This window comes from Siphateles boraxobius, unplaced genomic scaffold (assembly GCF_051911475.1).
Source record: "Siphateles boraxobius isolate OS27281-9 unplaced genomic scaffold, OSU_SipBor_1 13, whole genome shotgun sequence".
Classification (NCBI taxonomy): Eukaryota; Metazoa; Chordata; class Actinopteri; order Cypriniformes; family Leuciscidae; genus Siphateles; species Siphateles boraxobius.
In genome coordinates, this window is record NW_027508733.1 from 23,171,030 (window position 1) to 23,185,312 (window position 14,283).

At 41.2% G+C, this 14,283-nt stretch overlaps 1 protein-coding gene across 1 annotated transcript in view; it reads right to left on the reverse strand.

Annotated features, from left to right (window-relative positions):
• crb1 (crumbs cell polarity complex component 1) overlaps positions 1-14,283 on the reverse strand; it is a 38,761-nt gene that overhangs the window by 23,933 nt on the left and 545 nt on the right. Inside the window, exons 2-6 of the mRNA XM_077226662.1 lie at positions 5,113-5,709; positions 4,327-4,522; positions 2,923-3,062; positions 2,514-2,696; positions 79-1,008 (exon numbers count right to left, since the gene is read on the reverse strand). Of these exons, the coding sequence (XP_077082777.1) occupies positions 79-1,008; positions 2,514-2,696; positions 2,923-3,062; positions 4,327-4,522; positions 5,113-5,709 (2,046 nt within the window). The remainder of the gene's footprint in view (positions 1-78; positions 1,009-2,513; positions 2,697-2,922; positions 3,063-4,326; positions 4,523-5,112; positions 5,710-14,283) is intronic.

Sequence of the window (14,283 nt, forward strand, 5' to 3'; positions counted from 1 at the left end):
AATGGGCATTAGCAACACCGCTGTGGATGCTTCCAGTGTAGACATGGTTAATGTGAGGTCAATCCGTGGTGTCCTTACCATCACCACAGTTTTGACCCACATACGGTCTCAGACATCTGCACTGGTAACCTTGCCAAAGGTTAACACACTCTCCATGGTTCTCGCATGGACCAGAAAGGCATCGGTCATGATGGCTGCAGCCTCGCACAACATTCACCGCTGAGCTGCTCAACCAGTCCTCCGGTACCATGAGCTGCGAGTCCACAAACAAGTCCCTCATGCAGCCGATGAATGAGCCGGTGCCTCCTCCCTCATCCAATCCTCCAACAAAGGTGCTTTGTAGAGCTGACTCCAGCTCAAGGGCGCTGGTATCCACTTGGGCTGTTGCACCACAGTTATCTGCATCCTGGCATGGCTCCAGCAGTTGCAACAGAAGGGTACCCTCTCCAAGTACAGCCTCTACTGTGTGCCATTCGCCATCAGATACATCCTGAGGCAGCGTCAGAGTCCAGCTGGTTGTGTCTGTCTGAGGGTCACTACTAAGATCAAGAAGCAGGTGTGTCTCCCGCAGCTCTAGGCTGAGAATGACCCCTTCGCTACCCCTCTGGAAGAGTACTGTGTTTTCCAGCACTGTGCGAAAGCTTAGTGTGATATTAAAGTATGTTTCTGCACCCAGCAGCGGCGTCTGCAGGTGCAGGAATCCTCCAATTGTCTCAAAGGAGAATACAGTGGGCGTCTGGCAGTAAGAGCCGGTGTAGCCTTGCTGACAGATGCAACCGTAGCCATGTACACCTTCACTCAGGAAGGGCATGCAGGCCGCCCCGTTCTGGCACTCATGCCCCTCGCAACCCACCAGGGGCTCGCTACAGTTACGGCCACCATAGAGGACTCCATCATGGCTTTCATACGGGCAGATGCACTTGTAGCTGCCCAGAAAGTCCTCACATGTGGCTCCATTATGACACAGGTTGGTGGTACAAGCAGTAGTATTTTGCTCACACAAGGCACCTGAAATTGGAAAGCCCAGAGTGGAATTCAGTCAAGTTTCTTACAAGTAAACATTTAATAAAGATTGTAGTCCAAGAATGAACTGTCCCCGCTGCAATTCTAAAACAAGACCGTATTGTTTTTATAAGAGATTATCTATAAAACTATTTGTTGCATTTGTGGCAATGTCAGAAAAGAGTCAATAACTAAAGAATGGCTCACGCCAGGGATAATGTGGGCACGTTTTAGTCAATTATCCCTCAGGAAAACAAATATGTAAAGCTGATTGTATAACCATCACTCAACTTTATGCCAAATGAGTTTTCTTATTTCTAAAAAGAAGTGCCTGAAATTTTCACTGAATGAGCATTTAGTTATGCATACGTTTTAAAATGCCTGGATAAAAACATTAAGCAGCTGTGAATAATGTATCTTATGGAAACCATGAACAAACGATCAGTAGCTACACAACCTGATGACCTAAATTTATTGCAAGTTAAACATTATGTTCAAACAGAAATAGTTTTCACACTTTTACAACCAAAACGAAATCCAAACAACAACAAAACTGTGAAAATTTACCTGAAACGAGCAACAGGACACTCCAAATCCAAACTAAAGCTTCCATGGTATTAGAAGTCTACAATTCATCAGCCACACATCTGTTCAGTCACATTGCTATTTGATGGATCCATCTATAGCAAAGGCCATCTTAACAGACAGCCGTCAACGTACATTCATTCCTTCAAGAAAAACTGTGTACGGCAACACTAGGCCCCCATCAAAGCCAGCTCCCGGGGGATTAGCCTAATGCAACCTGAGCATCTTACAATGGCAAAGCCCAATTATAGCCTCCGCCTGTGAGTCATGTCCTGAGCTGGTAACAGAACCAAACTCTCTTGTATAATCTAAAAAGTAAAAAATCATTTTGCATTTATAAGTTTAGTTATTTCGACTGGGACTTGTCAGAGAATCAGTAATTTGTGCTGAATGATATGTTATAAAACGCCTGATTTGGTTTTGATTATGCAAATCAGACAAGTTCTGATGTATAGTTGCATCAACCTCACGATGCTCATAATATGCTCATTAAAGGCAATATTTAGCCAGGCATTTAAAGCAATTAGGGTTTATTGATTCTGGTTTTCCTTCAGAAATTTGATTTTTACAGAACTTAGAGCCACTAGGGTGACCATATTTGTTGGGACAGTCCTGGATTTTTGACCCTTCCCTTATTGAAACTACTTCTTTAAATCGGTCAGATCTAGGAATATGGTCGAATGACAATTTATTTCTCACAGGGTGTAGAAAATGCACACAAACTGAACTGTATCAGCTAGCCGCACAAAAGAAAATAAATAAATGGGTTTATATAAGAAAATGTCCTGAGATAGATTGGTGAGTGGGACTAACACAACCTTCTCTTCTGAATAATAATCAACAGTTTATCTTAATCCTACTTTTTAACAATGGCACACTTAGTGAATGATGTATAAATCAAAAGTTTAAATGGGGCTGTGAGATACCTGAAAATCCTGGTGGACATTTGCAGATGAAGCCGGAAGCATGCCTGGGGTTGTATTGAGAAGGAAACAAGGGCTCTGTGCCATAAAGTGGCTTCCATGAGCGCTCAATGCAAGTGCCTTCATTCAAACAGGGACTGCTGTCACACTCACTGACATCTGTCTCACAGTTACGACCCTCGAACCCTAGTAAAGAGGAGATATGAGAGGACAACCTATTGATGTTTTGTGTCCTAGTTTGCATAACTTATTTTAAGCCTTTACCATGATTTCTAAAATGAAGAAATGAATGAACATTCCAAGTATTGCATGTACATTATACATAGATCTACCAATCATGTACATAATCCTTTTAATAAAAAATAAATACAGAGCCACAATATTAAAGTTTATTTTAGTATATTTTAGTCACCTGGCCAGCAAATGCAGGTGTAGTTCCCATTTTCATCCTCACAGGAGGCGTCGTTGAGGCAGGGTTGAGACCAGCAGGGAGGAGGTGGGATCTCACAGTGAACACCAGTAAAGTTAGTCTGTGAGCAGTCACAGCGGTAGCTATAAGATTATTTCAAAATAAATATACGTATATATGTTATTTAATTACAGGTATACTCATTTTGAGCACATTCACAGAATGATTCAACATAATAAGCTTACATTTCAACATAATACTATTCTACAATAGATGTGGTTTACACCTACTCTGTGTGAAATGAGGGACTAGTTTTATTTATTTATCATTTCATTTACAAATATATTCCTAATTTTTGAAAACTGATTTACATTATAATTATTTATATTTAAAATAATTAATAGTGTTCTGACAAAAGCATATACCCCATCATTGAAAAGAAAGTGATTATATTTTGAATAAAGAAAATGAAACCATCATTTCATCATTTCCTAATTTCTGTCATCATTATAATCATCAAAAAAAATATTGGTACAAAAATAGGCTTAATTTTCTTTATGCAAAATTCAATTTCAATTTATTTCCCTATATAGTATATATAGGAATTAGGGCTATAATTAATCAGATTTAATTTGTAATAGAATTATTTACATCAAGCGTAGCGTCATTCTGGCAGGTCACATTAGTCAAGCTTGCATCAGATGATCCACGTCTACAGGAATACGATGGCTGACTGTGTATACATATATAATTTTCTTCAGTATTATCAGCAGCTATCTCGTTTCTCAGGAGCTAATTACCCTCCTCCATCCCCAGCTCCTCCTCTTGTCAGTCAGGATTTGGCATTCTGATTCCCCTTGAAGCAGAATAAATTCTCGAATTATGTAGTACTTTAAAATCTTGAATTAACGATATCTGCATACATTCATGTTGGTTCTGTTCTGTTTACCCTAAGTAGGGTTATTGCTGCTCTCCCTGCTCTTATCCATAGGCTGCATCGATGCGCAGGGAGTTCTTGCCCAGAATGGAACCATACCGCCAATCCAAACTGTATGCTAATTGTCAATCGTATTTGATGATAGTGGTCCTGACAGAAATGAATTTTAGGGGCATCTAACTGTATTCCATCGCACAGTTAGGTTTTGCGTCATCTTCATCATCAATCAACTGTATGAAATGTCAGATGACCTACGGAGGTCTGGGGCAAGGTGGGCGCGATAAATGAGTTAATAATTTTATTGCTTTATTTTTTCCCATAACTAATGAATTGATTTAATGTGTTAAATCGACAGCCCTTTAGGAATGATTTTAAAAAATAGAACGATTTATTAAAAATTATCAACTGTTTCCTGAAATGAGACCTACATATAAAACAGACCAAAATACTAACATGGAAATGTATTGTACCTATTGATTTCATCCACACACAGAGCTCCATTTTGGCATGGCTGGTCACTGCATTCATCAATGTTCGTTTCACAGCGTTCCCCATGGAAGCCCGCCAGGCAGGTACACGAGAAGCCGTTGATGTGGTCATGGCAACTGCCGTCGTGGAGACAGGGCTGTGATTGACACTCATCAATCTGAACCTCACAGCTGCTACCTGGAACATCAGAGACAGTGGTGTTGAGTGCAAAGATGCCAATCCGCTTTTTGTCGAGATCTCTGCATGGCTTATTACACATACCATCTGGACAGGCCTCATCCTGGATCAAACAGACTGTAACTGGAAGCTTCCAGTCAGTCTTTAGGGTAATTGATATGCTGCCCACAGCTTTTCCTTAACTTGATCAAAAATGTTTTTAAGCAGATTTGAACCGTGAGGATTAACATCACTTGTTTTAAGATACCAGGGCTTGTTTTCACACGAGGAGGTTGTCAAAATGCTTGTATTCTATTCTCTTGCATTTGGGTTCAAACACCTAGTTCAAAAACCTAATTTTTCACGACTTCTTATCCAATTAAGATACAGCATAACCCACTATAGGGTCAATGTACTTGATAATTTCTCTTATTAGCTATATTAAACAATATCTTTACGTTTTGTCAGTGGTCCTTCATAAAACAAATGTTGCATTTTTAGAGTGCAATATCATCATTCAGCCACAAGATGGCATTAGCTGCATTTGGCACTGTTGAGACATTCCACATGTCAGTCTAACAGGTGAGTCGCACATGGTCCCTTTCACTCACCCATGTATCCAGGCCTGCAGAGACAGATGTAGTGCCCGATCTTGTCCACACAAGTGGCTCCGTTCCTGCAGGGCCATGACACGCATTCATTTACCTCGATCTCGCAGCGCTTGCCCTGGAATCCCGGCACGCAGAAGCAGGTGGGGCCGTCCCGTCTGCTGCGGCAGATGGCGCGGTTGCGGCAGGGGTTGGGGGAGCAATGGTCCACCTCTTTCTCGCAAGAACTCCCGGTGAAACCCTCTTGACAGATGCATGCATACCCCGGGCTCGTGTTTTGCACTGCCAGACAGCGGACACTGTCCCCGCACAGTCCCTGAGCACAGAGCTGGGCACTGAAATAACAGTCCTGCCCCAACAAGCCGGGCTCACATTGGCAAACCAGTTCCCCTGGGTGGGCGCCGGAGGGATGACACGTAGCATTGCCCTGGCAGATGGACAGTTGGCAGAGCGCATTGGAAGATTCACAACGCGTGCTGGGCAGGGCTGGCACAGGCGACTGACACTGGCATAGGAAGTCAGACGGGGCTTCCCTGCACTCTGCCCTGTTTTGGCAAGGTTTTTCCAGGCAGAGCGTTGAGGTCTTGAGAAGTGTTAAACCTACAAGTATTTACAAGAAAAAGAAAAAAAACACTTTAACATTCATTGAAAAGTTGTCTGCTTCCCTAATGTACGTTGGATGAAATGCGAACGCTGTTACACTCTTAAAAATAAATGTTCCAAAATGGGGGTTTCACTGGGGGTTTATATTGTCAAGCCAAGTAGCATTTAGCAGATTAAAGCTGGGCGATAGCTAGGTTACATTTTGCGACAATATAAGCAATCAATCAATTGAGATGTGCTGTGTAAAGTATACTGTACATAGATAAAGTCGGACTTGTATATCCAGCTTTACATAAAGAATTGGGTCATAAAATGGTTTAATTTTGCGGTGTAAATTTTTTTTATCCATTTGGGATTTGCTAGGTGGCCAATATTTATCACTTTATGTGAGTGTACTGTATGTTATGGGGATAAAGTTGGATATTATGACTGACTTTATATAGAGAGATGTGCGATAATACACTTTATATTTTGCTGTGATATAAACAATCACACATCCGAGATTTGCTATACAGTATAACTTGCGTTATTTTGTTTGCGTACAGTTAGTTATACTCCATTACTCACATGTGCTTAGCCGTGCACTACAAAGTTTCCTTCTTGTCCAGTGTCAGAAGTATATTTTGGGCTTAATAGGATGTGTGACACTGGCATGCTAGCATGGTCAGTTAGCAAATACACTGTCAAATTGACATTAACTGTAGTCCAAATACAGCATGTATCAATTCATGACTCATAGCTGTTTTATACTACACCACATTTATCCTAGAGCATCATACTTTCAAATTAGCCTACATCAATTAATAAAAAGGCTATCTTTTGAATTCTTGCTTTCACATAGCAACAAACAGTAAGCTAATTTGTTATTTGATGAATGAGCCAACTAGGCTTCAGAGCCAATCAAACATCAGGTGATGAAGCCATGGTCCTGCATTGTGCTTGACCCATCCTAAAATGGATTGTTATCCATACTAGAGTTCTGCAAACAGAGGTACAATTCTTGCACCTATGAGAAATCACCTAAATTGACCATCTTTGTCCATGCAGCCATGTTAGAATCGAGTTGATGATCTTGTGCTGTGTTGTGTATCTGCGACTGTGAATATGAGCTTTGAGCACCCCTAATAAGATCATGGGGTTTATGTGACTACATGGGATTAACCTGTTAGTCCCATCTACTAAGGATAGCTGTTGTTGCTGGACCCTTTTAATGAGAGCTGATCATTGCTTATATATGAACACAAGACAAACCTGAGAAAGTGCTTAACTTGATGCAGTCAATGCATGTTTGTATGATAAAACTAGCACCTGTAGCAGGGTGCAAGAACGACCCTCTCTGAAAAAGGGGGTCAATGAAAAAGTTTGTGTGGTCTTAAAAGTGTGTATCTTTTTTACATATTTCTTGTATTTGAATATACACATTTTCAGTGCATTTCTGTAGCCAAAAAGTTTGATAACAAGCTAGCCAGAATCCCTAAATAAATATGCTTGCTTGCTAAAAGAAATACACAACTTCTTAAATGACGTCTATATCGAACAGTACACTGACAAAACAAAAGTTCTGATCTCATTGTTATCAATTTACGTTCAATGTAAAGTAGACTATACCTTGAATGCAATGTTAGTCGCTTTCCCCCGTAAGGATTGCATTCAGGGAATACATTTGATCAGTTTATTCATTCCCTAATGCGAACCCATAACCTGGCCATTGCAAGCGGCATGCTCCACTGTTTGAGCTTAAGTGTAAGTTTACAGGACAACGATTTTTTTTGCGTTTTTTCATTTACAGACGACAACGTTGTCAAAACAATCCCGTTCACACAGAATGAAATGATTAAAATCGCTGTATTCTGCTGCCAGGCCAGTAGTTGGCGATGTCACTTTGTAAAGACAGTGTCAGTGTCTATTGGGGGCGGGCCGCGGGACGCTTTAGATTCTAAAGGAATCTGATTGGACAGTAAATCTGATGAGAAGCTGAAATGCAGAGTGATGTCATCAAAATCATTGACCCATATTGGCGTTAGTGAGAGATTGTAATTTTTGAATGCTTAGATATTTATAAATAGGGCTGCACGATTAATCGCAATGCAACCACACGCGATTTGGCAAAGTTTAAGATTATTTTATGCACAGCTTGTCAATAGAGAGCCTAAGTCCCTCCCCTTCCGGTGGACCACCATGGGACCTTATTTCGGAAAAATATTGTATGGTAGTCAATGTCGAAAGACAACAAATATTTGGATCCCGTTTGAATTGTGCCCTGAATTACACATATGATGTCAATTTAAAAGATACATTTTAAAGTCAAGAAAGTCGCAGTTGGATGTAAAACTGTTGAGGTATAAGACTGTGAAAATACGTAATTACAAAGACTACAAACCCAAAAGGCGCGCATGTGACGTCTTACCTTTTCTCTCAATGAATGAAGCTAACTTTACTGAAAATAACGTCTGTCATGTTTTCTATAGTCTAACGTTATAATCGTAACGTTACGCCGTCATGCCTGTCTGTTTTGTACCAGACTGCACACATACGAGCTTGCTGACGTACATGCGTGACGAGCATAGACTGTAAAAAAAGATGGACGACGCCTCTTCGTTCTCTTCCATTGGCGAGAAGTGAAGCTGCCATTGTCCCGAGATCGCGCTGACATCTTGGGACTTGAGTCTGCGCAGTTGCGATTTCGGGACCAGACATGCGCAGTAGTGAGCAGGTAGTAAAGCCGCGAAATCAACGTCCCGCTCTGGTCCCGCCCTCACTCCCGCTGAATCAAGCGTAAGCACGTCCCTCTGCTGCAGAACAAACCATTATGTCGGTGTGAAATAATTAATTAAGGGTGTATTCACACCTGCCTTGTTTGGTTCGATTGAATCGAACTCTATTTCGTTTCCCCCCTTGGTGCGGACCTTTTGGGCAGGTGTGAATACAGCAATCGAACTCGGGTGCGGACCAAACAACCGAACCGAGACCCAGCTGAAGAGGTGGTCTCGGTACGGTTCCAAACGAACTCTGGTACGGTTCGTTTACGGTGTGAACATGAACCGACCCAATTGCAAGAAAGCACTGCACCTTTGAGTTAACAGGCTTCCGTAGTCGGAGTTGCGATATGGGAAAGTGATCTGTTGTAGCCTACTACATTTGATAAAATGAGTCGTGCGCAGTGCCACTGTCAGCATGCCATGGTAGGCACACATGAGAGCATGTTCTCTCCGCCGGAACCGTCTTGCAGCACATAGTCGTCTTCTCAAAATCCGAATTACAACATTGTATAGATGACATTGTATCATATGATACTCATTAGTTTCTTCATATTGCGTTTGTACAGAATAACACAAAATTAGTAAAAGAACAAATATTGCAGTACGAAATATCTCCATGTTGAGCCTTTTTTGCACTTCCTGATTACCCTACTTGAGAATCCTTGTCCAATGAATGGAGTACCTTAGCACACGTGTGGTTTTGTTCACAAATTTTGGTTCACTTGCAAAAAGAGCAGTGTGAAAGCGAACCGTACCAAAAAAATTTTATAATAATTTTATTTGGTCCGGTCCGGACCAAAGCAAGTGAACTATCGGACTTTCCTGGTCTGAATACACCCTTAGATATTTAATTTAAAGGCCATGTTGCAGGTTAACCACCACTGTTGATTAATGGGTACATAAATCATTCAAGATATGTATATCATTTTCAAAATGTCTCAAAAATGATCTTAAAGACCAGTTTTTTACGTTTTTGGTATTAACGTTTTTTTTACGCAATTCGGTGATGACGTCACGTTGGGGAGAAGTGGAGGAAAGGTAGCCTCAGCCTAGTATTACAACTATAGCGACTGACTGGGATGAGGAAGCGGTGGCAAGAGCCAACATGTATGATGGCCCGCAGCCGTATAATTTCGAACCTGCCAGACGTGAGAGGGCAAATGAGGAATTGCCAAGAACTGATGGCCGTCAAAGCCCATTAAAATGCATGGTCCGAGGAGAAGGAGTGGAGAGTTGGTGAAGTGTCTTGGTGAGTTGCAATCATTTAGCAACGCAGCAATGAGCACTGGAGCTAGTCTACGAGCAGCAGTACACAATAACGACACTTTTTTTTTGTTGTCATTGAATCAATCTATCTATCTATATCTATTTATTTATCTATTTATCTATAATCTGCGCTATCTGAATACTCTCGTCTACTACTCGTCTCTCTAGTCACTCTCAATGCTCTCAAGGTGGGCTTTGGTAAATTCTCTCCCCAAGGTGACGTAATGCAATGCATTGTGGGGGATAGGAGAATCGTTGCAAACCACTATAAGATAGTACCTACTTTTTCGTATTATATTCCGTTTTGTGATACCCAACAACATAAAATACAATGGATAACAGTTTAAATGTTTATTACCAACAAGCAAATTGCACAAATTCGTTAAAAAAATTAACCCTGCAACACGGCCTTTAAAGATCCAATCTCCTCAGTCCTCCAAAGATCCTGAAAAAAAGTCCGTTGCTGCTTCAGTGACTACTTTGCTCATTGAACCTGTCAATCACAGCTGTCAATCATGTACGCCACAGCACCGTTTTTATAGCATCAAATAACTAACTAAAAACAAACTTACTTTAAAAACAAACACTTGAAATTAAATCATCGTGATAAAAACTACAGTAAATGACAGAAACTATCTTTGGAAAAAAGATATGTGAAGTGTAATTTAATCGTTTAGTTGGTCTCACGTCCCATTGAATAACACGGGGAGGCGGGGTTTATGAGCTATACTAGGACCGGTCACCGGGAGGCGATCGATCGGAGACGCTTCACTTTTCAGGGCTTGTGCGGCACGCTTGGTGATTAGAGATGTAGTTCGTTGAGCGATTTTCACATAAAACTAAATGTTACTTTTCTCTTTTATGACAAACTGTTACTTTCTTGACTTTCATAATTATCTTTTAAATTGACAAACATCATATGTGTAATTCAGGGCACAGGTCAGATGGAATAAAAAGATAAGTTGTCTCTCGCCATTGACTTCCATACATATTTTTTTCCGAAATAAGGTCCCATGAGCCGGAAGCGGAGGGGAGGGACTTACGCCGCCTTCACACTGGCAGTTGAAATCAGCCCCGATACGGCTCCGAAACGACCGGAAGTCATTCATTTCCTATGGAGATTCGCAGATCGCATGCGAATGGGTCCGATACGGGTCCGACCGAGTGCGGTGCGAAGAAAATCGTGTCCGTTGGTCATCCGGATGCAAAAGAGTAGGCAAGCTTTGGGACATAAGCATTGGCACATTAGGGGGACATAAGCATTGGGACAAGCTTTGGTATAAATTATACCAATATATCACATGTTTTAGCCGACCTGACATGTCAACGTCCTGAGCAACTTTCCTCACGCAGCAGCCTTCCTATTAATATCTCTATAACCCTCATCAGAGAGATCATACAGAACTGACAGAATCAACCTTTCTAATCTCTCCGCCATTTTTGTTCTACCCGCTTTCGACGCTTTTCACTGTGTAGTACGCAAGCGGCAACCTCCCCGTCTCTCTCTTGAAACCAACACGGAAGTGAATTAAACTGCAATTCATCGACTGACCGCTTGAGGCAGGCTGCAAAAGTGAGTCAAATCTGTATCTCCCCCATGTTAAAATCCCCAACTTTACAGCAGAAAAAAATATGTTTACAGCCTGGAGCAAAAAGTGGTTTTGGTCTATATAGCTAATTTTGCCCTTCATGACAACTGTGAGGGGGGTGAATTTTTTTACACCTCATCCGTTTAAATTATATTAAGCCTTAAAGTTCTGCATAATTAAGGGCGTGGCCACTTGCGTGACTGGTGGATTGCTGCTGCTATAACTGCTAGCCGACGTTTGTCTCTGTTAACGTCACCCTCAGCTGCTGTACTTGCCATCTCTGCAGTGTTTGTGCTTTTTTCGGGATTATTTCATACAATTTAATACACGCATTATACCTTTGCCCACGCCGTTGGATTCCGTCGGTGTCGAGTATGGAGAAAACAACCAGCGTTGTATTTCCAGTTGTTTTCCTCGCATACACTAATGGATGTCTGACAATTTCGTTGCTTTTTGGGGTATACTGTACAGGCTACACTCGTTATGCGGTACCGTTGCTCTCAAACTTTTAAGTGTTAAATAAAAAGTACCGTGAGAAAATCCTGCAGGTGTCAGTGCTTTCTCTCCGTCCATGCAATAGATACACACCCTTGAATGAGCGCGGATTTCTAGTGCATTTACTTGAACTTCTGAGGTAATATTTTTGGTTTAACCCATTTGAGAAATTGAGAAGCGGCCAAAATCAGATTTTAAAATCAACTGAACTGAATAAAGCTCTTGATGAACTTGACGTGCGATGCCGCACTGACTGACATGTATGCGCATGAATCACTGTCACACGCACAAGCTCAGAGCAATATTGTAAGTTACTGCATGATAATACATTTTTAACTAGCAGAATAATAATGCATCCCGATACACATAGTCTCACTTTTAGTTACGTCTTTTAATTATTATAGTATTTTGAAGGGCAAAAACATGAACTTTAACTATTGGCTTTACTTCTACATTCAGCTGTCACTTTAGCACGAGGCCAGTAGCATAGCATTAGTACCTCAGCTCCACCCACGCTCCGCCTCTTTGCCCATTTTCTTTTATCCCGGAGTGACGAGAGCTGACGCGATGCCAAGATGGCGACGGTTGGCCCCGCCTACTTTAGGCTTCAAAAGCACTCTTCAGAAACCTACGGGTGACGTCACGGACACTACGTCCATATTTTTTTACATTCTATGGTAGTACGACGTCCGTTGGGTGCGTATTGCGTATTACGGAGCTGATTTCAACGCTCTCTATGCAGTGCAGCTGATCGGTAGTAAATGCTGCTCCATCTGAACGCCAGAGGGCGCTCTCACGAAGACACAGCAAATATGCCCTGCCGCAGAAGTGCGATAACGTGCATCATTCCAGGAAATCATACTAACTGTAGCTGAACAAACAAAAGATTGAAACGCTTTGATTAAACATGGCTAAGTTAATAAACATACGAATGCCTTATTTTGTGTAAGAAGCCACATCATCTCACAGAAGGAAGCTCAACTGTCATTATAAAGTGAGTTTGGAGTAAAAGCATGTTATTAAATGTTGTTTTTTGTTGGACAAGAGGTTCATAAATGCTTTTAATGTTTGGAAAGATGTTGCTTTTTCAAATGCACGTTATAAGTGACTCAAACTCACAGTGCTTTCAGATGGAGAAGAGTTAACTCCTGCTGTTCGTCACTGACAAGCTGCGCATAAATAATCGCAGCATTTGCAATTTCATAATCACGATAAGCCAAATTGGTTAAAGTGCGATTTAATGTAAATTGCTATTAACCTTGCAGCCTTAATTCTAATTACAAATGTTATCATTGTTTTGGAGCACACTAGCTTATAGATAACAGTAAGACTAATATAGTCACTTAAAGCCTAAACACTTTAAGTTTTATTTCATGTGGACTTTAACATCGAAAAAATGTACAAACTTCAGCTTAAAGTGTCAGTTTGTGCATATACCTGACTGGTCCAATATACACAATGCAAGGCCTGCACAGCTTTAGATAAAGCGCATATATAAAAGCCTCCTCCATTATGTATTCAGCTGGTCATTCTCAGAAATGCCAGAGGAAACAATGCTCTGTTATCTATCCAAAAAACGGCTTAACCTCTGTGTCAGCGCCATTCACGGCGCTCACTGCGAAAAGGACGTTCGCAAACTTTGGAGTCTCAACAAAGCATCAAATGATGTCCCCATAGCAACCAATTCCACACTTCCAGCCTTCCTTTTGCAGGCGTTGCTATGGTAACCGACAATAGACATAAGTCAGTCATTTAGGGGGTGTCTAGAAATCCCATTCAAACCCTGCAGTCTGCAATGTTTTTGTGCATTGAGACAAAGGCTAATAGCACAAGCAATCATGAGCGTAATTTGGCAATGTCACTATCAGGATTGCCACTCACTCACTTACATTCAGGGTCCAGAGAGGAAATTTGCTGTAGTTTTATTGCATCAAAAAGTCTTTAGGATTTAAGCTGTCAGTAACTTTAGAGCATTTTAAACTTAAATTTTTCTACCTTCGAAATCAAACGTCTATATTTCAAGTTGTTGGCCAGCTGGTTTTGGGACCCAAATTGGCCGTTTTGCATGCATGGGGGATTTTTGTAAAATCAGCTTATTGGAAGTCTAGACCAGCGCTCAACTTGAGCCCACACGTATTATCCCAAAAACACAAGGATGTCAAACCATATGTTCATTTAAACAGAGCTCTGTAATCCTCCTAAGATACATACAGTTTACATACATAAAGTATCAAACTCAAATGTTACACAAACAGTAAAAATGCACTAATTTAAATGCCCAGGCCTTTTTTTGTGTGTGTGAGTGCATGTGATGAAAGCAAATCACAATCCTTTTAAATGTACCAGAATCTAGAAAATGAAAAGCACAGCTCTGTTTCTAAGTGTCTTTGATGCACAGCCTTTTATGTCCTTAAGTGCCACTGCGGCCGATGCTTCCAGGGTTGCGATCCCTCTGACCACAC